Consider the following 22,865-nt stretch of genomic DNA (forward strand, 5'->3'; position numbering starts at 1 on the left):
TGCTTCTTATTGCCAAACCTGAATAAACCCAATAAAAGAAAACTGGCATAAGGGCTACATATGCCTCCAACAGACTCCAAACAAACCTTAACTGAAATCCTCTCTCGATGTTCAAGAGAGCGATAGAGATAAGCGTGATGCACACGCCAAACCAGACCGCAGCAGTGCACAACGCCATGACCGTGCGAGTACACTTAAATTGAAGACGAATCCCAAATAAGAGAGATACAAGCATCACCACGGCAGTGAAATGATCAGATTTTGTTGATCCAAGCGCATTATTAGAATCAATCGCAATATGCTTGCACTCGGCGTCATAAACTGCCTTTCGAATAACAGCACAGCGCCCATTTGCAGCTGTAGAAGGGTTGTCCGACCCGGTTTTGGAATCGTGGATGTGGTCAGTCCAGATTTCCGATACATCTTCCGAGCAAGACTCTTTCCACCCTCGATTTTGAATCTTAGTTTTTGCTTTTCCCCATGATTGATGATCTATTTCGTTGCAATACACTGGCTCTTCATGCAAGGTCTTTTCATGAAGCCGTTGATAATCACCGACCTCTTTTTTGCAGCTAGCCATAGTGTTTTTTATTGCCATTGCAAAACAAATTAAAAACCCTAACAAAAGTGCGAAATTGAAGATGGAGAGTACTGTAAGCTTCCAAGCGGGAGGGCGATCAACTTGGGCCTCGCCGCGTGCGCCTCTAGCAGTTTCAGCACCTCTACCAGTTTCAGTACCTCCACCAGTTTGATAACCTCCACCAGGACCTGCACCAGTTTCGGTATTTTGAACAAAATTATGGTCAATCCGAAATTGGTTCTGGTTGTCATAATAATACCGCCCATGATTATAGTAACGATTTCTCTGAACAATGAATCGTGAATCACGATAAAAATGGCCATTTAGGTCGTTGAATGGTACATCTTGACGAGGGAGTGCTGTGTTTTGAACACTCTGATCACTGGGATTGTTGGATTGATATCCTTGCGGCTGCGCTCTGCGAATCATTACCCTCTTTTACAGCTAGGAGTTGTGAGAATTCCGGAAGTTGTGGTTTCGAGAGATTGCTTTATCTGCACCAGAAAAAGGGATAGGAGACAAATTCAAGTGGCGAGATCTCCCATTTATATACGCGTCCCCGATGTCGTGAAATAATGTCCTAAATTTGTCTAAACAATGTGATCGGTCTGTCTATGTGGGCAGCTGCATGGATCCTCTTATACACACGCGAAGACCAGGCAATACATGTTAGTGAATCAAGGAGACCCAGTGGAAGAGCTCATCCTTCCTATAGTTGAGAGCTCTAGTGGAGACATAAAGCACGTATATGTGCTAACCCTTCTTTAAATGGAATATTCTAAGAAATGAGCACCGTCAAATATAGCTTCTTGATCTCAGATGTTCACCTGCATGAGTATTGGAGATCTCGATTCTTAAAGGCTTTCGTCAAACTTAAAAGGCTCTGCTTCTTTCTGTTTATAGTCGAAAGCTATTTTCTCAAAATTAGATGTTGGAATAGTGCCTTGATTGTTTTTTGCCACTTTATGGTACTTTTTGCATTACATTTGTGCGAGATCGCCATGCATGTCTTAGGCAAGGTCTTCCCTAAATCAAACATATCCTTTCATTCGAAAAGAATGGAAGACCATTCCATGGTTTCAAAGAGTATCATTTGAAGGTTTTGTGAGAATTTTGGGCTCTTGACTTCCAGTAACTGTATTGCGTGGAGCGAATCAAGCTACCCCGTCGCAGAGCCGCACGTCCCTTGCATAAAAATATTCCTCGGGAGCATGCCCCACCACGGGCCATGCCTACAAGAATACGGAAGGTTTTAAAAATCTTTCAAGCACCACCAGATTCCAATACATTATAATCCTCCTAAAGTGCATCCTGTGCCGACCTTCATCTCCGAAGGTTTGGCAGCGAAGGTCTGCTTTATGTAGGAAAAGCTGGTCAACAAGGCGACCATGCATACATTTGCGTCAAGTCCGTTTTAGGATTCAAATTTGCACGCATGTCTCTGTCGTGGTGACCTTTGGATTTCTCCGTATGTTATCAAACTGTTTTCGCAAACAAAGTGATATAGTATAGAGATCCACCTCTTTAAATCTGATAAAGATATATCAGTCAATAAAAAAAATGATAATGGAAGCTGCTTAAGCGAATGGCTTGGACCCTGTTTGCATGACATGAAGAATTCAGTTCTAGTTGGTGTAAGGATGCGTGTTTCCATTCATAGTTAAGCAGATTTGGGAGACCTTCTTTGGCAATTCAACTAGGAGGGCTTGGTAAAGTGTATTCCTAGATTAGCCGAATGCACTAGATGAATAGAAGAGCAGGGGGGCTTATAAGCCTTTTGCAACATTGGGTTTATTACCAGTGTGCGGAAATCCTATGTATTCAGAAATGATGTTTTACAGTATAATGGATTAATAGGATACATGTCATGGTGTGATTGTACATGTTTGCAATGGCTGTACAAGTACAATCACACTAGTGCATCACAAGATTCTTCTCAAAGTCTTGAAGCAGCAATCCAATTGTAGTGCATTCATGGTCTGTTGGCTGTTGGCCTTGTCAGTAGCTCTGACTACAAGCAACCCTTGGGGTTATGCCGTTGTAAATCTAAAGATTCTGATTCATCTGAGGAACGGAAAAGCATCATATTGGCATCAGCCGGAAATTCCGGGAACACTAGACACAAGAGCGACATTCACAGGGAGGAGTCTTTTGGGTGTCGGCAGTGATCATTGCTCTGTGGTTATCGGTATTACCTGATGGGTCAATCCTGATCACGGTCTCATCATCAACACCCCCATTACTTTGATGCTCTGCCAAACCTTTGGTATCCGAATAGAAAAATATGATCACTCTATGTAAGAGCAGTTCAGCTGCCAATTGGATGATGGCGATGTTCGAAAGAGTGATCAATGGAAATCTTGAAGTTCATCTCCGGATGTGTGGAGCTAAAAAACTCACAGAATTCCCCTTTGAGGTAGGTGAGCAAGAAATTCATTCCTGACTATTAGAAGGTGTGATATCTTCGTTTGGGGTGACGTAAAAAGTCGAGCGTACAGTTGCAGCAAACCTTGATATCTTTCCTGCTTGAGGTCAAATAAACTCTCGAATGCAATACCGTTGATTGTCAGGTCCCTTTACATGGCTCTACTAAGCCCGTTCAGTCCACCTATAAGATCAACACCCTCAGCCAGGGTCCATGCACTGCGAAGCAGAACCTCAAACATTCTCCACCCACCAAAACACAAACTACCCAATTCTTTGAAAATTAAGCTATGCTTGAAAACTCCGTTCCCAATCAACTTCTTAAATCCCTATGTCCCCAAATCTGACCCACCCTGCTTTGTTGACCTCGCCTGCATGTACCGTATATAAGACGAGCCTCCACCTCCACTGTATCAATAACCAACTCTTTCATGAGCAAAAAAACAACAAACGCCGGCCGGAGAGAGCCCTCGGCGTTTGGGTCCTTCGACCAGCCCGCCCACAATGAACCCACGCCCGTCTTGCAGCAACAAAACCCCTCCCCTACAGCCAATTACAATCTTCCAGGTGTGATCTCCTACTTGACGCTGGAATTCACCCACTTGGAGCGGTTCAAGATCACGACAAACTTGGAGAAACTGGAGATGAGCTACAGGATTCTGCAGTTGACGTCGGAGGTGAACTCGTTGCGGTACATCAACGACAAACAGGCGGTGAGGATCAGAGAGTTGGAACAGAAGCTAGGAGAATCGTCCATTGGCGAACCCAAAAAGGATACACAGATTCCGCAGGTGGACTTGGACGTGTTGAAGGATTCCAGGATCCAGCTAAACAAGCTGATCAGAGACGTGGTGCGTGTTTTGAAGCCCCCTCTGGCCCTCAGTAGAAACTACATCAACGCACCCAACACGCTGCACGGAACGGATTTCGACGAATTGCTCGACGACAGCGAGAAGTTTTCCTTTGAGAACGAGGCCCACGACGAGAAGGTCAGGGAGAGCATTTTCGCTCGCTACATGAACGATGCCAGTGACGAGCCTCTTCTGGGTGCATTCGAGGACGACGCCCAGCGGCTTGTGGAGCTGGTTCAGGGCGACTTGGAGAACCAGAACTCGCCAATTTCTCGGAAACCGCCCGCGGAGGACGCCGAAACAGACACGGAAACGGTGATTGTGGATGAAACCGAGGATGCCCTTGCCAGTGCGAAACAGGCGGTGGTTTTTGGCCAGGAGACCCGGCTTTTGGCGAGAAACTGCGTGGTCTTCGAGCCCTTCCAGAACGCCATCGTGTTCATGGAGGAGGAGCTGGCCACGGTGTTGGAACTGGGCGTTCCGGCGCTCAAAACGAAACTCGACCACTCCACAGGCCACATTGTGGGTGTGTACTACCTAGGCAAAAAGCGGCTTTTGGTGGTGGGCCAGAAGGGCGTCAGCCTCGTCACGTCCAAGGAGAGCGGCACGGCCACCACCAAGGTGTTGCTCAAGGAGGAGAAGTTCTTGATCGACCTGTGCAGCTTGGTGGAGTCTTCTGATAAGCACTACGCCTTGGCGTTTTCGGGAATGGGCAAGGACGGCAAGCTGGTGATTGCAGTGCACGAAATCAAGCTTGTCAACAAGCCCACGGCCCGTCTTTTGGGCCTGTTCAACAGCACTTTCCTTAAAGCGTCTGAGAGAGTCAAGGGGTGAGATGGTCTGAAAAGAAAGACACAGAGGAGGAGCTTCCGTACGACTTGATTGTTCTACACGAGAAGATTCAGCGTCTCAACATCGCCAACAAGAGCCTCGTTGATATTAAGCCCGAGGCCGATTACCACTCCATATCTGTTGTTGGCGGTCTTCTACTTGCCGTGCAACCTGAAAGCGTGGAAGTTTACGACCTAAGCGAAGAGAAAACCGTTGGCGTTCTTCCCCGCCACAAACACGCCCATTACGTGCTTTCCACCCAAAGCGGCCTCTTTGTCGCTGAGGCTCTGGATCAGGTGGTTGTCTTTGATAAGGAGATGCAAGAGCTCGCCAGGCACACCAACCCGATTGGATCGCCCAAATCAGCTTTTCTCATGGAAAGCGAGGAAGGCACGGTTTTGATTCTCCAAGGAACGGACGGCATATCGATTCTCCCCGTTGGTCTCGTCTAGGTGTCTTAGACTTTTCGCAGCCATTATGCATGCCTGTCAAGTGCGATGAGGCCGATAGTAGGAGAGGTACGGGTGGGCCCATGGGTGCTAATTTTTCATTTGCTTCTTGAAGATAAACAAAACACCGACTTCTGCCCGCATGTCAAAAAAGCTCTCTTTTGACGATTTTTTGAAGCAGCAGCAGCAGGCCCAGCAGCAGCCTCGTGGCTACGGCTACAAGTACCTGGGCCAGAGCTTCCAGCCGGGCCAGAACTACCAATACTCAGGCCAATCCTTCCAACCAGGCCAGTATCAGGCCTACCAGGGCTATGACCAGGGTTTCCAGAGCCAGAGTATGAGTGAAGCTCCTTCCGGCGCTGAATCTAGAATCACCAGCGGTGCTGGAACTCCCAACCCAGATGCCTCCACCACCTCGCTTTCATCCTTGGGTTCTGCGTTGAACAAGCTCAAACTCGAGGAGTCTCCCATCCTGGAGCACTTGACCACGATACAAAAGTCTTCGAAGCTCAGCGACTCCAAAAAGGAGGCCGAGGCTATTGCCCAGAAGGTGGCTGAGCTGCCCTCTATGAGCGTCTTCACCGAGTGGAAGATTGTCGATATTGTCAAGAACTTGGCCAAGGCTAGAAGCTCGCCTTTGGTCAGAGAGTCTGCCCTTCTCATTGTCCAGCAGCTTGCATTCAGCTTGAGTAACACTCCTCCAAAGGAGCTGTACTTGGTGCAGTTCCTCAGCATCATCCTCGAGGCATTCACAGACAAGGACAAGAACGTCATCAAGACGGCCAAGCAGACGCTTGACATTGTTTACGGCGTTTTGCCTGCGGAGATCTTGGGCAGCTTGTTCATCGACGAGATCATCAACTACCTTAACTCCTCGGCTAAGTGGAACACCAAGATCGCTGCTTTGGATGTCGTGGACAAGCTCGTTGACGAGGCTCCTGCCGATTTATTGGAAATGAAGTTCGTCACCGCTGTGCCAGCTTTGACTGACATGGCCACTGACTTCAAGCCTGAGTTGGCTAAACACGGATTGGCCACTTTGAAGCGTTTCGTCAAGGTTTTGGACAACTTGGACTTGCAGAACAAGTACGATTTGATTGTGGAAACCTTGGCCAACCCACAAAAAGTTCCAGAGTGCATCAAAAACTTGTCTTCCGTTACATTCGTTGCTGAGGTCACCGAGCCTGCTTTGTCTCTTCTTGTTCCAATTCTCGACAAGTCCTTGAAGATGTCCTCTTCCACCAACGACCAGTTGAGACAAACCGTGACTGTTACCGAGAACTTGACCAGGTTGGTCAACAACAAGAGAGAAATCGAACACTACATTCCTATCTTGTTGCCTGGTGTGGAGAAGGTTGTCAACAACGCTTCCTTGCCTGAGGTCAGAAACTTGGGCGCCAAGGCTCTTAATGTTTTGAAGGAGGCTGAGAATGAGCAGACCGACGGTAAGTTCCACGGAAGAATTTCCTTGGAGGACGCTAAGAAGCACCTCAAGGAGGGACTCTCCGAAGACGTCAAGCCTGTCGCTGAAGCTGTGTTTTCCGACGAGACTGAGGCCGACTACTTGGCTGTCATTTTGCAGATTGACGCTAACGTTAACGATTGGAAGCGTTTGGCTGAATATCTTCAAAGCGCCGTTCCGGTCTCCGATTCTATCTCCGAGGAGCTCAAGAACAAGTACGTTGAAGAGGTTGTTAAGAATGTCAAGCACCTCTTTGTGGACACTTCCCTGGCCGACAACGACGACGACGAGGGTGCTATTGAGATTGTAAATGCCGACTTCTCCTTGGCCTACGGTTCCCGTATGTTGTTGAACAAAACCAACTTGAGATTGTTGAAGGGACACAGATACGGTCTTTGTGGTAGAAACGGTGCCGGTAAGTCCACCTTGATGAGAGCCATTTCCAAGGGTCAGTTGGAAGGTTTCCCAACACCAGACCAGTTGCGTACTTGCTTTGTTGAGCACAAATTGCAAGGCGAGGAAGGTGACTTGGACTTGGTGAGCTTCATTGCATCCGACCCTGAGTTGGCTAATGTTGGCCGTGAGGATATCGCCAAGGCTCTTCATGCTGTTGGTTTCCCAGAGGAGAGATTGACTCAGCAGGTTGGCTCTTTGTCGGGAGGTTGGAAGATGAAGTTGGAGTTGGCTAGAGCTATGTTGATGAAGGCCGATGTTTTGCTTTTGGATGAGCCTACTAACCACTTGGATGTTGGAAACGTCAAGTGGCTCCAAAACTACTTGATCGAGAACACAAACATCACCTCCTTGATCGTCTCGCACGACTCCGGCTTCTTGGATTCTGTGTGTACCGATATCATCCACTACGAGAACAAGAAGTTGGCTTACTACAAGGGTAACTTGTCCGAGTTCGTCAAGGTCAAGCCAGAGGGCAAGTCTTACTACACCTTGAGCGACTCTTTGGTCAAGATGGCCTTCCCTCCTCCAGGTATCTTGTCTGGTGTGAAGTCCAGTACCAGAGCCATTGCCCGTATGAGCAATGTCACATTCACTTACCCAGGTGCAGCCAAACCTTCCTTGAACAATGTCTCTTGCAGTTTGTGTTTGTCCTCCCGTGTGGCTATTGTTGGACCTAATGGTGCCGGTAAATCGACTTTGATCAAGTTGTTGACCGGTGAGTTGGTGCCTGCTGAAGGTAACGTCGAAAAGCATCCAAACTTGAGAATTGGTTACATTGCCCAGCACGCCTTGCAGCACGTTGAACAGCACAAGGAGAAGACCGCAAACCAGTACTTGCAATGGCGTTACAGATTCGGTGATGACCGTGAGGTTTTGTTGAAGGAGTCCAGAAAGATTTCCGATGAGGAGAAGCAAATCATGGAGAAGCTCATTGACGTCGGCGATGGTCAGGGACCCAGACAGATTGAGGCTCTTGTGGGAAGACAGAAGTTGAAGAAGTCGTTCCAGTACGAGGTGAAGTGGAAATACTTCCTTCCAAAGTACAACTCGTGGATTCCTAGAGATTCGTTGATCGAGCAAGGCTTCGAGAAGTTGGTGCAGAAGTTCGACGATCACGAGGCTTCTAGAGAGGGTCTTGGTTACAGAGAGTTGACGCCTAAGGTCATCAGAAAGCACTTTGAGGATGTTGGTTTGGATGGTGACATTGCCGATCACACTCCAATGGGATCCTTGTCGGGTGGTCAATTGGTCAAGGTTGTTATTGCCGGTGCCATGTGGAACAACCCTCATTTGCTTGTTCTCGATGAGCCCACTAACTATTTGGACAGAGACTCCTTGGGAGGTCTTGCTGTGGCCATTCGTGACTGGAGCGGTGGTGTGGTGATGATTTCGCATAATAACGAGTTCGTTGGAGCTTTGTGCCCTGAACAGTGGCATGTTGAAAACGGTGCTGTCGTTCAAAAGGGAAGTGCTGCTGTTGATGCGCTGAGATTTGCCGATGGAGCCGAATCCAAGGATGGCTCGCCCGCGCCTGAACCTGTCAAGAAGAGAGCCGACGACGACGATTCTCCTGCCAACATCAAGGTCAGAACTAGAAAAAAGAAGATGACCAGAAACGAGAAGAAGGCCCAGGCCGAGAGAAGAAGATTGCGCCACATCGAGTGGTTGAGCAGTCCTAAGGGCACGCCCAAGCCCGCCGACACTGACGAGGAGGAGGAGTAACAGGCTTACTGTATATGTTAATTAATAGAGGATTGGGAAAGACGAGATAAGTGTAGAAATGGTGGGTAGGAGAATATTGGCTGTAAATGCACGTGATGTGTGTCACGTGATCAACATCCTGTTGCCTTCGGAGGCAAGTCTCAACACCATGAACACCAAGCTAGATACCGTTCAATGGCCGACAGATACTCCTTTTCCCTTACGACATTCTCCCCACAGTATGTACAATTAAAATTCAGATTCGTGCGGTCACATAGGTGTTTTCCCCGCTCGAATTGACCCACTATTCGCCATTCTAGTACTAACAACGCCAGAGGGAAATTGGTCCAGATCGAATACGCCCTTAATGCTGTGAAACAGGGTGTCACGACAATCGGCATCAAGTCTGCTTCAGGAGTGGTGCTTGCCACCGAGAGAAAGTCCAACTCCAACCTCTTGAAGAATGACTGCAACACAAAAGTCGAAATGATAACCCCAGATATAGCCATGACCTATTCAGGCATGGGGCCCGATTTCCGTGTGCTTGTGGATAGAGCACGTAAGTTGGCCCACACCAACTACAAACGTATATACAACGAGTACCCTCCTGTGAAGATCATGGTCCAGGAGCTCGCCAAGGTGATGCAAGAGTCCACGCAAAGTGGAGGTATCAGGCCCTTTGGCGTGTCGCTCTTAGTGGGTGGTTACGACCATCATCTGGGCAGCTTTCAATTATACCAGGTTGACCCTTCGGGTAGTTATTTCCCCTGGAAAGCCACTGCCATCGGCAAGACGGCTGTTTCAGCCAAGACGTTTTTGGAGAAGCGCTGGGACGAAGACTTGGAGTTGGAGGATGTCATCCACGTGGCGCTCCTAGCATTGAAGGAGTCTGTGGACGGTGAGTTGATTGGCGAGAACTTGGACATCTCTGTCGTGAGCGACCCACAGGATCACTTGTTGGGTTTCACAGGCACTGACATTGAGGGTCCTCGTGTGAAGCAGTTGCTGGCGGAGGAGATCAATGACAGGCTTGAGGCGTTGTAGAGCCGCGGGCCGGAGTTGGAAGTAAAATGCAAGAAACGTGAAGAAGCTGTAGAGGCGGTCTAAGTGGTGGAGATTTTGTGTAGAGATTTTTGAACTAAGGTCGACGTTGTGGAATTGGGTGTTTTGTCTTCTGAAAACAAGGCTAGTCGTGACGAGCAGATTTGAATTAAGCTCTAAGGGACACAGAACAATCTTGTTTGATCCAACAAAGCTAATACTGGGATTTCCTGGAATTGCGCCAGTTCAAATTGGAAACTGCAAATTGGAAATTGAAACATGTACGGATTGAAACGATGCCCTAAACAGAAAGTCTTGTGATCAATCTAGAGGCAACGTGACAGAAACAAATTGTGACCATTGAAACAAAAAAACGGCAAGAATGAAAAGGGGTGACGTCTTTCCTTATCAGATTATTGATCCAAAATAGAACTTCCCTTTAACATAGCCATTGAAGAAAACTTTCCTTTTACAAGAATATTATCAAAGCAATACCCTCCTTCTCCCAGAAAGGCAAGAGAAATACAGACGACAAAAAATACAACTATATCAAGCCCACATTTCTTCATTCTCAACCCACCAAACATGGGTTTCTTCAACACACCAACCGAATACACAATTCAAAGCGAAACGTCTCCACCGCCAAAATTGAACACTCTATTTCTTTTTCGTGACTATGGAACAGATTTCAATGTTGTCCAAAAGGAGTTCTCCAAAGTTTTGGACAAAGGCGCTTATAGACTAAGTTCACTTGGTTGCAAAGTCTCTGGGGATTTTCACCAAGTGACGGAGTTTCAACCGCTACAGAAGCATGACGTGAACGACCTCGAGCTGGACATTTTCATCAAAATGGCACGTTCACGAACCGGTATCCCCTCTTTTGGCCAAAGCCCTCCTCCAGATACCACAATGGTGGTTTTCCAAGTTCGTCACACGTTCTTGACATTTGACAAGTCAAGATACGAGCTGTTGATGCCCATATTGGGGGGTTGCTTCTACGTATGTGGGGACAGCTTCAAGCTATTTCCCGGTCCAAAGTTCCCGATGACACATCTGCTTGATGGAGCTGGTTGTGAACTGATTTCGGGGTCCGAGCACAAATTAGCCGATGATGTTCGTTTGAAGTTCAACGCCGAATTCAAGCACGCTTCGTGGTTTCGCCAAAAAGCGTTTCATCGCATTGTCCTTCCAAAAATGCCCGTTTCGGATTTTCTCTCTTTGAAACTTTGGCTAAAACGTGTGCCAAAAGAGGAGAGGCTTGCAGAACCTTTCATTCTTTCCGAGATAAGCATTGAGCTCCAGGAGTTTGTCAGTGTACATGAACAAGGGCATTTTTTCCAGGAGGTGAAAAGCCAGCTTTTGGTGAAAGAAACCCTGCTGTATATGGTCCCTCTCTCCGAAGATCCTTTAGATGTTTGTCCAGACATTGCTTTACCGGACCTTGGCCCATCCTTTTACACGAGGGATCTCACGAGAAGCTATGGGTTGCGTATTTCAGTAAAAGTAACTCACAAGAGCCGTCCTAGCGTATCTGCCTCAGCGTTTATGGAGATCAATGTAGCGCAAGAAATCCAAGAACGCATAAGGTATACAACTTTGGACGACAAGGAGTACTATGGATCGAACTTTACAGGAAGCGTTGTATCGTGTGGCAACTCAAGCTTCAAAGATTATCTACCTTGGATCATGGCGGACTTTAAAGCCCGGTTGTTTCAGAATAGAAAGAAACTTCTGCGGTGTGCCATCCACTTTCACACCAAGGGGTCTTCCAGCAATGTGTATTATCAGGTGGACGGCTTGGAAAAGCCATCCCACAAGCGAATTGAAGTCCAAACATCTCTTACAAAACATGTTTTTAACTTTATTGAGTTTATGAAACAGAAAGGAATGAGCTTGTTTTATCCACCAGTGCCTAACCAGCAGACCTCAATCGTCACCTTGGTGACTAAGAAACCAGTTACAGGGGGCGATGCCACTAACTCAAATAAGCCGTTTGCTTCATCCTGTGTTGCTATAGGCAACCAGGTAGCTTACTCATTAGACCTGGGCGATCGGTACCTGAGAACAATCAGGGACCAAGTCCTTGCAATTGGAGAAGAAAATTATCCGCTTACTATCCGTCTCACACCAACTGGACATAAGCATTTCAAGCAGTCCCAGGGAATTGGTGAGAGCACCATTGCAACAGCTGGAATGAGCCTCTCTGAGCTTTTGGAGTTCACGTTCATGCTTCCATTGAGCTTCAGGAAAATTGCAGCCTGTGATTCACTGGTAGAGAATTACAAAATCCCTTTGAAGAGATTGACGGTGACTCTTTACGACTTGAATGCAGACTATCGTGCAACCAATACGGTGCTAGTCGATAAGAAACGCTTGCCCTGGATACGTTGGAGTGGCTTTACAGGCCAAGTTCCCGGTAATCCTGAAGCTTGTTCATTCGCATATTCGATCCATGGCATCAAAGGTAAACTTCCCGACAATCTCGAGCCAACCTCCTTTGATCAACTGGGGGGTACAGGGCGGTACTGCTTGGTTGTTGTGTTACAACTTGGTGAGAACGAGGCGTGTTTCCATTGGAAAATTAAGCTTGAAATTGCCAAGCTTTGAAGGAGACACTTTGAGATATGAGACACTTCGGGTAGCTCAGAATTGGAAGCTATCGATTAGAGCATATTTAGCTCTGCGCTATCGTGCTTTTCAAGCGAAATATTACTATAGTGAAATAAATAACGCTTTTTGATTCTGATGTTGTATATTCTTAGCTAATCAACGAAATATATTTTTTGAAACGTCGTAGTAAAGCGCTTTCCATAGCATCGGGTAGTGACTTCTTGCGCATGGCTTGAAGCCTGGTGTATACATCAAATTCTGAAACGAGTGTTCACAGTTTGATCGACAATCTGAGACCTTGTAAGCTTTCAACTCTGAATATTATTTGCCATCTCTATTTCCGCCTGAAATAAACCCTTCTTCTGTGAACATTACGATATACGTAGAATGGGACATAGGCTGTTTTGGGAATTTATAGTCATTACATCGGGAATTTTCTTAAGACTAACTGCGGACCGCGCATCAGAGATGAAACACTTTGTTGCATACTCCGAAATGTATGGCTGCTGTTTGGATGGCGTACTCAAATTCTAGTGATTCTCGTCTTTTTAAGCGGCTCCAGATTGACCGGTGAAGAATTTTTGCCTCTCCTCCCGATAAGGCGGAATGGATTAGTTTTTGCAGATTTATTGTGGCATGCGGCGTGTCGTGTAAGTTGTATCTGAAAACTTCTTTTGCAGGGTAGTATGCAGAAGGCGTTAGAGTTGTGTTTCAAGAAACCTTATCCAAGAAAACTCACCTAAAGAGACGACAATCTCACAATGAACTGCAGACTTACCTGCAAGACCGTGCATTTGAAACGTATTAAATGTAATAGGTTTATTCTCCATGGCAAGGCGGGGCTATAGATTATTTACTTCTGGTTCAAGGTCACTACTATGTATTGGATTTAGCTTTTCTTCCGCAGCTTTCTTCCGCAGTGGCTGGCTTTGTGAAGTCAGCTTGTGGATTATTGTAGGAAGTGAGACTAGCTGACGCTTCTAAAGCCTCGACAGCTAGGCGAAAGATTGAAGTGATATTCTTTAAGCCTGTTAGTAATGCCGAACAGCGCATTGCAATTGAGACTCGGATCATCCTGTGAAACAACCTGTGAAACAACCTGTGAAACTTTTGATTGTGCCAGTTGTGTTTCATTCTGGGCTAATTGTCTATAAAAGACTGCTATTTTGCTGATTATCTTCATCCACATTTACCACACACGCAGATTTGCTCCGACAGATACAACTGAAAGGTGGCGACATGGCAAAGAATAAAAAGAGCAAGAAAAGTACAGGAAAAACCCCTGGATGCACCAAGAAGCCTGACAACATTTCCTTTGAAATCACCAAGAAGTCTAACAGCAACTCTCCTGGATCACCTAAGGATGGAGACTCCGGTGGTTCGGCTGACTCAACTTCTGCTTCGAGGTACAACGAAAATTCTGAATCTACCATGAAATCCAAGCTGAGCCCTACAGCACCTCGATCTACTGAGTCGGGGCAGCGTGTCCTCGACGATACAGCGGCTGCTCCAACTGTCGAAAATCTCGAAGACATCCAAGAGGAGCCGTTGAATAAGAAGCCGGGTAGCTCATATGGGGCCATTTCACAATCTGCTGAAACCTCAGAGGATGGAAATGACACACAGCAAGACGAGGAGCAGAGTTTTTTCGAGCGTGAAACTCCCTACTGGTTTATAGAGACCGTTGAAGCTGGGGCCTTTGTGAATTTCATCTATTACTTTGCTAGAGGTTGTTTAATCGGAATACAGCTATACCAAAAATACATTGGGGATATGGACGGGGTTTTGAATCAAAGTCATGACAGATTCGAATTGCCCAGTTGCAGGAATGTATCCCTTTCGGACTTGTACCCTGAACTTCAGTCTACTCTCGATATGAAGGATCCGATCAGCCTTTGTTCTGTACAAGAAAAGTTCAAAAGCTCCATCCTGTATTCCCCGATGAGCGAGCCAGGGTGGGGAATGTCTTTTCGGTTTCACTCAGGAGCTCATTTCTGTTTGTGAAAAAGCCCGAAGGACTGCTTCTGATGCGCAAGAAGAAATGAGGTCCTGTCATGGAACTGCTGCAATGTCTTTACTTTTATTTTTAGCATTAACTCTGCACAGGGAGGATTAGGAAGACTTATGTCTTCTGGGTATTGACTGCGATCATCGGTTTGATACAATGTTCATTAAAAGTAATTCCTTACTTTGTTGATACGAAGACCGATTTCAAAGCTCAAATTGCCTATACATCGTTGAATGAGTATACTTCCTTTACAATGTTTTGGTTCAGTCTTATTGGTACTATTGGATATTCCAGAAGAGGAGGTGACGTACGTGGCAAATCAAAAATATTTTGGCTCAGTCTCATGAGTGCTATTGAGTATTCCAGAAGGTCGAGCAGGGAAGATGACACAAGTGGCAATTTAACAAGTCCTGATTATCAGAACAACCCCTCTTTGAATCTTTTGGATTACTTCAGAGGAGAATGGGGACGATAAATGGAGGAATCCCTGGCTGCACCCCATTTTCCAGACTCTGCGACACCAAGTGAGCCCTGAAGGTATCTGTGTTGAAAATAACCTCATTTTTTCATATAGGTCCTCGATTTGAATTCTATGTCTGAATAAAAAGGTACTTGCAGCTACTACAATTTAGAAGGCATGACAGCTATTTCCTGAAAAATAAAATAAATATAACACTGAACCCCTATATTGGTACACAGTAACTGTAGTATCCCATAGATGACCAAACTCAACGCAACCTGAAAAGTTCCTGAATAAGTGGTCAAATGTAGCCCAGTAGACTTTTATCCCGTTACCCTTGACGAAGAAGTATTCTATGAAAAAAAAAAAAAAATAAAATAAAATAATAAAAAAAAAAAAAAAAAAAAAAAAGAAAAAGAAGAAGCTATACCAAGTCAGAAGCGCTTGCGTCAGAGCGATGACATGTAGCTTCCAGATATTATTAACACTTTCTCGGTAAGAACAAGTGACTCGGATCATGCCTCGATCAGCAATATAAAGCATTGATGTTGCTCTCAATCAACAACTACCGATCATGGATTTGTTGAAGAAACTTGTGAGACTATATTTTGAAGGCGAAAATCCTCCACAACAGGAGCCTCCACTACAGAGGCCTCCACTACAGAAGCCTCCACTACAGAAGGTGGAGACTCGATTCGAGTTCCAGAATCACGGAAAAAGTTTGGATGATTTCAAACGGAGATTTCCTAGGGTTTTGTATCACGAGTCCCAAACACTCAGAACGATCGGTTTCAAAATCCTGGACAATTTGTTTCAAGTAAGTGAGCTTCTACTTCCAAATGAGAATGCAGCCCCAAATATCAAGAGTGTTGTTGATTCTGGACGATCAAAAAATGGCATTCCTTTATTTGGGCAACACCCTCCTTCAGATACCGAGAAAGTGGTATTCCTTGTCCGCTCCACGAGAATAACGTTCGCATGGTCCAATCATGACATGTTGATGCCCATAGTTGGAAGCTGCTTTTTTGAGAAGGGGAAAGAAATTAATGATTTTCCGGGCCCAAAATTTCCAATGACCCATCTGATCTACGGAGTTGGGTCCGAGATGATTACGGGTTCAAAGCACAAGCTAAATGAAGACATCACACTTTCGTTCAATGCCGAATTCAAGCAGGCGTCATGGTTTTGTCAGAAAGCTTATCATCGTATTGTGCTTCCAGAGATGGCACTTCCAGACTTTCTTTCATTGAAATTCAGTGTTTCAGAACCAGGTGAAATAGATAGTGATCCTTTGGTAATCACCGACATTTGCATCGAGCTCCAGGAGTTTGTCAGTGTCCATGAGGAGGGACATTTTTTCAAAGACGTACGTTCCACGTTGTTGCTCAAAAAGGCGCCGTTTGAGATTATGTATCTTTCTGAAGGCGCCTTGGAAATCCCGTCACATCTTTTCGCCACAAATTTGCCTGACATTGGGCCTTCCTTTTTTAATGAGGACCTCACGAGAAGTTACGGGTTAAACATAACTGTAAAGGTGAATTACAAGGACTGTCCATACATTTGCGCCACGGCATTTATGGAATTGAACGTGGCGAAGGAACAGAAGGAGGAGTTCGATATTTTGGAAATTGATGAACTTAGCTACTATGGATGGGACTTCTTCTCCACTGTTCGTTATTTCCAGGCCCTTTCAGGAGGAAGAAGTAAAGGAGATTGCAGCGTTCTGTTCCAAAACGGGGTTTCTGAACTTGGGGAGGACTTTCTGCATTGTCTTCTCCAATCCCACAATACGGGGGCTCTGGGTTGCCATACATTCACGATAAACGGAATATCATGTGGTGAAGATGAACAATTCTTGAAGTTACCCATTGCCAAACCACACCAAGGTCTCCAGGGCCTTTATAAACTGAAGGCAGTAAATCAGGAACAGCTCCTCAGTAACTCACCAAGTATCAAAAAAAGGGTCCGTCAGCTCACAAAGGTCACAAAAAAACCAGTGCAACAAACTCAAACAAGCCCTATGCATCGAGGTGCTTGTTAATTGAAGATGAGATTGTTCAAGCAGTCGACCTTGACTACCGACCAGTAAGAGCTTTAAGAGATCAAGTGTTCTTTATTGGCGAGGAGTGTGTGCCGCTTTCTGTTCGTATCACAGCAACCAAACACGGACGTTTCAAGCAGTCACACGGATGGAGCGGTGAAGCAATTGCAGTGCCTGGAATGTATTTATCTGAACTTTTGGATGTCACGCTTATGCTTCCATTGAGCTTTAAAGAGGACTTGGTGGAAAATATTCAGTTCAAGCACATGAAAGTCTATTTCAAAACCGTGAGGGCAGGCAAGGTTTGGAAAGCGGGATTGTTGTTTGAGCAGCATAATTTTCTGCCCTTCAAGTGCAGTGACTTTCAAGAAACTGTTCCTGGTGACCCGTCAGCTTGTGCTGTTACGCTTTCTAGAGCAGTTCTCAAAGGCAGGATTCCCGAAGGCCTCGAGCCAAGTTCTTGGGATGTGTGTCATTTTTTGGAGGTCCACTTTTCAGTGAACGATAAAGATGACGAGCGTGGCTGGGGACAGCAGATCTTTATTGCTCTGGAACTGCAAGTGGAAAGTGTTCTGAAAATGCAAAAGGAAAGCGGACCCTACCCTGAAAATGTAATTGGGGGGTGGCCGCTGTCCTGAAACTGCAAGAGGAAAGTGAGACATCCGTTGCTGATGGATAGTGAAAACTTATGAATCGTCAAAAAAATAAAAAAAATTGGAAAAGAAAAAAAAAAATGAATGTTGAAGTTTTATTGCCACAGATTGCCCCTTTGAGTAATCATCTTATCACTGACTATTCTTTACCTTTATTTGTTCTTTTCTTCTTATCTGAAAAATTTACTATTCTTCTCTACTTCAACTGCTATCTTATTTATGGTGGTGGTACTGGTATTGTTCTAGGTTTAAAGGCTTTTTGGCCTTCACTTATACTTGAGTTGGAGCTACTTTACCTAGAGTTAGATATGATAAATTAATCAAGTTGAATTATTTTCTTACCCTTTTATTCGCTTTAGCTTTACAGGCACCTGCTTTAATTCACGCTATTGATGCTGATATATTCATCTCTCGATTCGCTTGTATTCTAAAATAAATTTTACAAAATTATATATATATATCTTGTATTCAACTTAGTTCTCGCCTCCAGCAGCTTCTGTTAAGTTTTCTATCCGTAATAGATAAATTGACGACTAGTTACATGCTATAGTGTCTTCCGGACAAATTGTAATCCTTGACAGTAATTGCACCTTCACCGCTCTAAGTCAAACACACTTTGCAACATACGAGACACTCTCTTCTCTTCTTCACAGTGGCAATTAAAATAGGATACGGCAGACCGTTATAGGAATCCTTGTCTGTTTCTTCAGTTTGTGGGTAAACCCGCTGAGGAAAGGTGAAACCGGAGTGGGCCATTGTGATACCTTCAGAAACAGCACGTAAGGATGTTTTGCCCAGTTTGAGCCAAACGACTGTTTCATGAAAAGCTGAAACATCAGTCTCAGACAAGACGAGTCTGATCCTCTATATCTTCAATCACAATAAGGTACCCAACCTCGTGCTACTAACGCCTTGTAAAACATACGGCCATTCTGTTTCTGCAAATTTACCGTTAAAACCTCTTACTCTTCTCCCTCCCAGCTAGCGTCCAAAATACCTCTTTTCAAAAGGCCGTATCAAATTGTACCCCACAAACGCAAACACAATATTCAACTCAAACAGAAAATCACCGCCATCTGATCCAAACTTCCGTGCAATCACCAGCTGGTACCATATTTTGTTCATCAGCAAAACCGTGGATGCCACCCCAAAAAGGAAACCCGTCACCCCAGCGTATCCTATAGAAATGCTCTTTTGATCATTGTAATTACTCACATCGTAGCCTTCAAAGCCCCTTCTGTAGACAAAGTGCTGTGAGTAAAATGCCAATGTATGACCGCTCCCTCTGGTTCGAGGTGAATCTACATCCCTGAATCAACTTTTTCAATCGGCTCTTTTGTGGCCACCTACACTTCAGTCGTATGTTCATGTATTCGTGATGTCCTAGTTGCCGGAGGCCCAGTCGTTCAAGCCGTATCTGTTTCTGGCAATCTCAACAGCATAGAACTGAATTCTAACGGCAAAGATCGAGTTCTCCTGCGAGTACTCGTCGTCGGCCTTGACTCTTAAAAGCGTGCCGAAGTTGTAGTCGTCAATGTCCTTGAACTTCTCGCAGAAGGCTCTCCACTTGGCCTTGCCCTCCTTGCTCTTCATGGCGTCCTCGTTGATCTGGAAAGCAGCCTCCTTGGTCTTGAACTCAGGGAACTCCTCCACCAAGGCGTCGAAGATCTCGTTGTCGTGGTTGGTCAATCTGAGAGAAGAAGCCTTGACCTTGGAGATCAACTTCCAGTAGGCCTCGGCCTGGTTCACTGCCTTGACGGCAAACTGCTTCTCGATGTCCTCGAGGTTCTCTGCTTTTTCAGCGTCGAATTTGGTGGCCATGTTGGAATAGTAGGGGTGGTGCCGGTGCGATGCGCTTAGGTAAAAAAAGTGCCCTGTCTGCACAGTAGCGTTGCTGGAGGTGGAGGACACCAGAAGGTTTCAGAACTATTCATCGGGAAAGAAACAGAGGTATCTCTATGAAATGTGATTTCTCTTTTGAAGTGTGGGCCCTACTGTGTATAGCGCTGGTGGAAATGTGGGTTTGACTGAGTCAGAATTTGCACCCATTCTCACTATTCCACAGTCCTGATAGTCTCTCAATGAATTGCACCCAATTGCTTCCTTCTTGTCCAAAATTTCTAGGATAGCTTTTTCTTTTTCTTTTCTATCCTCTGCCGGTTCTCCATCGACTGGGCCTACTTCGCATGCTCTACAATCCACTCGGCGGCCCGTTTTCCAGAATCGTAGGCGCCATGAATGCATCCGCCGCCGTCGGCAATGGTGTACTCGCCTGCAAAACGAATGGTCAGGCCAGCCCCCAAGCCCACTCCGTCGTGCTCACCGCTGAGCTGGATAATTACATCGTCAGGACACTCGCCAGTACGAATAGCAGAGTAGGCGCCCCTAGCAAACGGATTCTTCGTCCAGTCGGTCACAATGGTGTTGATGGGGTCGGGCACGGAGAAGCTTGAGATGTTCAACTTCAGCAACATCGGCTTCAAGTACTGCCAGGCCTGGGCAGGATGCAGCTCGAGGTACTCAGTCACAGGCAGCTGGGTAAGAATCACCAACGAAGCCGTTCCAGGAAACACGCGTGCGTAGTTGATAATGAAGATCGGGTACTCCCACGATTGGGGCACCTGTCCATGCGAGGAGACTTCGTCGGGAACTATATTGAACCGGTCCTGTGTCTTGTCCCACCAGATAATGTCAAACTCAAGCACAACCTTGCCCAAGGCGCCCATGGATATTTTGTCGAGCGCCTCCGTCACGGGCTTTGGAAGCGGTGGCTCCCAGGTTATACTTTGCGGTCCCTCCTTAAGTTTAAGAATGCTAAGAGGTACAGTCACCACCACGTAGTCCGTATCAATAGAGCTACCATCCGAAAGCTCCAATCTGTGCCTTCTGGCCCCCTTGGCGTCTCTCTGTATACGTGTCACCTGTGTCTCCTTGCGGATCTCACAGTCTATCTGAGACACGATGTGGTCCACGGCAAAACCATGCCCTTTCTTATCATACAAATTCCGTCCCTGGTGGTCCATAGGGGCGTACTTGGCCAGAATCTCGTACGACGGAATGCCGAACCAAAGCTCGAAGTACCGAAGAAGACGGCTACAGTACTGAAGCTGCTCAGGCGTAAGAAACACCTTGTACTTGTCCACATACACCTTGGCAAAGTCGTCCAAGCTCATGTCCTTGACGTCCAAGCCCTCCATATAGTACAATTCCATGAACTTCTCCATATCCTCGAGCACACGTGCCAACTTCCAGTTGTTCGTGTCCAAGGGCCCATCGTGTTCCTTGGCGTATATGGCAATGTCCTTATCGTCAAAGTAGCCGTCCTTCAGCGGGACAAACGTGCCGTTTTCAATGCTGTCGTACAAAACGGAATTGGTCAACGCGTCGTGAAACCACGCGGCTCCAAGATCATACGGAACCCCTAACTTGCTCAGCTCTCTATCGGTCTTGATCCGGCCACCTAGTCTATTCTGGGCTTCAAGAATTATGATATCTTCTTTGGCAAAAACGCCGCTTTCTAAAAGCACGTGGGCGGCTTTAAGGCCGGAAATGCCTCCGCCAACGATGGCGACGGATTTGCCGGTCATAAAGAAAGTGGTAGGTGTAGTTCTTATCTCTTGATTCCGCGATCTGTGGAGGAAGTCCGGGACCGAGGTGGGGGTCTAGGAAGGGGATTTATTTCGAAACACAGTTCACTAATTTTATTCAGAAATCTAATGGATCTACTGTTATGGATGGTCAGTTCTTTTTTTTTGGGTGGAGGCATGGGATGTATGTATAGGTGAGACTTGTGCGCTATATCGATAGGAAGACGCTTTAGTCGATTCAGTTTTGAGGCTAAACTTAGGAAACAGAGATAAAACCTTTTTTTATGAGTGGCTAATTTTGCACAATTGAGTATCCTCTACTTTTTCATTCCAGTGTGGATGACAAGATTACACGATTATCTGAAGCAGATGGTCCTTCGAAGAAATAGCGTGGATTCCTTCTATTGTCGTCAATAATCTCCAATCACGGTGTGAAATCTAAATCTTGGGTTGCTGAATTAGCTCAGGGTTCTGAATTTTGTATTAACCTACTTATAGCTGTCAATGGATCAAGCCTCAGTTGAACTCGAAGTCCAATCAGTTGGCTAGAAGAGCACGCCAGCGTTTGCAGCAGTGGCACCTGGTTGGCAGTGTTTGACCAATACAAGACCTCGTGTCAATTTTAAGCTCCCTTCAGAGGCAAAATGTTTCAAACATGGCGTATGATCAATCACTGCTGCCGTTGCAACCCTTTCTTCCATGCTATTCTCGCCTCGTGCACCTCTCAACGCCCTACATTCATTTCTCTAAAGTCTATTGCCTAACACAGTGGGCTACTTCCCCGGACTTCAACCCGGAGCAGACCCCCTCTACTGAAGCCCAAGCGTCTTCCGGACATGGTTACGCACCTGCCTGTCGTACTCCTCCCGGTGGTCTCTCCACAACTTGCAAGCGTCAATGTTAGCACCGCTCTCGGGATTGGGCTCGGCCAACATCGAAATCACACTCAACAAGATCTTCTCGATACTCTGCACCGGCAGCCAGCGCTCCTCGGGTCTTTCGTACTGGTTGGGGTCTTCACCAGGAGGGTGCAAGATACTGATGCACACGTTTCCGTCGGCGTAGATATTTGGATGGAGCAACGGCGGCGTGAAGGTGAGCAGAGGAGGGCTCAACGGGTAGTCCAGCGGGAACTTGAGCGTGGCAGAAAACACGCCGTTTTCGTATGGGGTTTCAACGGGTCCTTCAAGAAGACAGTCCCACACGAACAAGTCGTCCTCAGAAAGTGGGCCAGCCACGACGCCAGGGGAGGATCTCGTGATAGCTGCTGGTACTCCTTGAGCAAGCGTTTCTGGGCGGTGGAGCGTGGGGGCATGAAGTAGGTTGTGGTTTGTGGAAAGTTAGGTGAGGTGGATTCGCGGCTTTTGAGGACGGGTCGATTTGGGGGGGTGGGGTGGTTTCCATTAATATGTCTTGGATTGATTTGAAAAGTAGTTGGAAGATATATTTGAAAGCTGAAGTGGTTGGGTTTGTGGCTCGGGTTGGGTTTGTTTGGGGTTTGTGTGGGTTTGGCTGGTCGGTTGATTGGAGTAGGTCAGTAGTGAGCGGTACACGGATTGAGGGTGAGGGTGATGGGTGAACTGAAAAAGCAAGAGTTGTCTTACTGTATCCTTTAAATTCTTTGTTTTACCTCTTGTGGCTGAGTTCGTTGATAATGGGTGTGTCCCTCGGTTCACATGCTCGACAAGGTATGACGGTCGGATTAACCCTA

The 22,865-nt window shown here is 46.3% G+C and overlaps 7 protein-coding genes across 7 annotated transcripts; 4 read left to right on the forward strand and 3 right to left on the reverse strand. All coding sequences in view use genetic code 12, as the record gives it.

The window, feature by feature from the left end:
* Positions 1 to 3,435: 3,435 nt before the first annotated feature.
* Positions 3,436 to 5,138, forward strand: CXQ87_004563 (uncharacterized protein; the record flags this gene model as incomplete). Its single annotated transcript, XM_025483001.1, has 2 exons — positions 3,436 to 4,667; positions 4,691 to 5,138. The coding sequence occupies 2 exons, from the start codon at positions 3,436 to 3,438 to the stop codon at positions 5,136 to 5,138; spliced, it is 1,680 nt and encodes a 559-aa protein (XP_025337944.1).
* Positions 5,139 to 5,277: 139 nt separating this feature from the next.
* Positions 5,278 to 9,798, forward strand: ELF1 (Elf1p; the record flags this gene model as incomplete). Its single annotated transcript, XM_025483002.1, has 2 exons — positions 5,278 to 8,771; positions 9,075 to 9,798. 2 exons carry the CDS (start codon positions 5,278 to 5,280, stop codon positions 9,796 to 9,798), a joined length of 4,218 nt encoding a protein of 1,405 aa, XP_025337945.1.
* A 582-nt stretch (positions 9,799 to 10,380) lies between these two features.
* CXQ87_004565 (uncharacterized protein) lies at positions 10,381 to 12,402 on the forward strand (the record flags this gene model as incomplete). Its single annotated transcript, XM_025483003.1, has 1 exon — positions 10,381 to 12,402. One exon carries the CDS (start codon positions 10,381 to 10,383, stop codon positions 12,400 to 12,402), a length of 2,022 nt encoding a protein of 673 aa, XP_025337946.1.
* Positions 12,403 to 13,644: 1,242 nt separating this feature from the next.
* CXQ87_004566 (uncharacterized protein) lies at positions 13,645 to 18,765 on the forward strand (the record flags this gene model as incomplete). The annotated part of the gene is made up of 4 exons (XM_025483004.1): positions 13,645 to 14,088; positions 15,979 to 16,576; positions 16,960 to 17,474; positions 18,553 to 18,765. The coding sequence occupies 4 exons, from the start codon at positions 13,645 to 13,647 to the stop codon at positions 18,763 to 18,765; spliced, it is 1,770 nt and encodes a 589-aa protein (XP_025337947.1).
* Positions 18,766 to 18,950: 185 nt separating this feature from the next.
* On the reverse strand, positions 18,951 to 19,388 carry CXQ87_004567 (uncharacterized protein; the record flags this gene model as incomplete). Its single annotated transcript, XM_025483005.1, has 1 exon — positions 18,951 to 19,388. The coding sequence occupies one exon, from the start codon at positions 19,386 to 19,388 to the stop codon at positions 18,951 to 18,953; it is 438 nt and encodes a 145-aa protein (XP_025337948.1).
* A 356-nt stretch (positions 19,389 to 19,744) lies between these two features.
* On the reverse strand, positions 19,745 to 21,154 carry CBP1 (Cbp1p; the record flags this gene model as incomplete). The annotated part of the gene is made up of 1 exon (XM_025483006.1): positions 19,745 to 21,154. One exon carries the CDS (start codon positions 21,152 to 21,154, stop codon positions 19,745 to 19,747), a length of 1,410 nt encoding a protein of 469 aa, XP_025337949.1.
* An 809-nt stretch (positions 21,155 to 21,963) lies between these two features.
* CXQ87_004569 (E2 ubiquitin-conjugating protein) lies at positions 21,964 to 22,469 on the reverse strand (the record flags this gene model as incomplete). Its single annotated transcript, XM_025483007.1, has 2 exons — positions 21,964 to 22,408; positions 22,429 to 22,469. 2 exons carry the CDS (start codon positions 22,467 to 22,469, stop codon positions 21,964 to 21,966), a joined length of 486 nt encoding a protein of 161 aa, XP_025337950.1.
* Between the last annotated feature and the right edge of the window lie 396 nt (positions 22,470 to 22,865).

Source organism: Candidozyma duobushaemuli, assembly GCF_002926085.2.
Source record: "Candidozyma duobushaemuli strain B09383 chromosome Unknown E_B09383, whole genome shotgun sequence".
NCBI lineage: Eukaryota > Fungi > Ascomycota > Pichiomycetes > Serinales > Metschnikowiaceae > Candidozyma > Candidozyma duobushaemuli.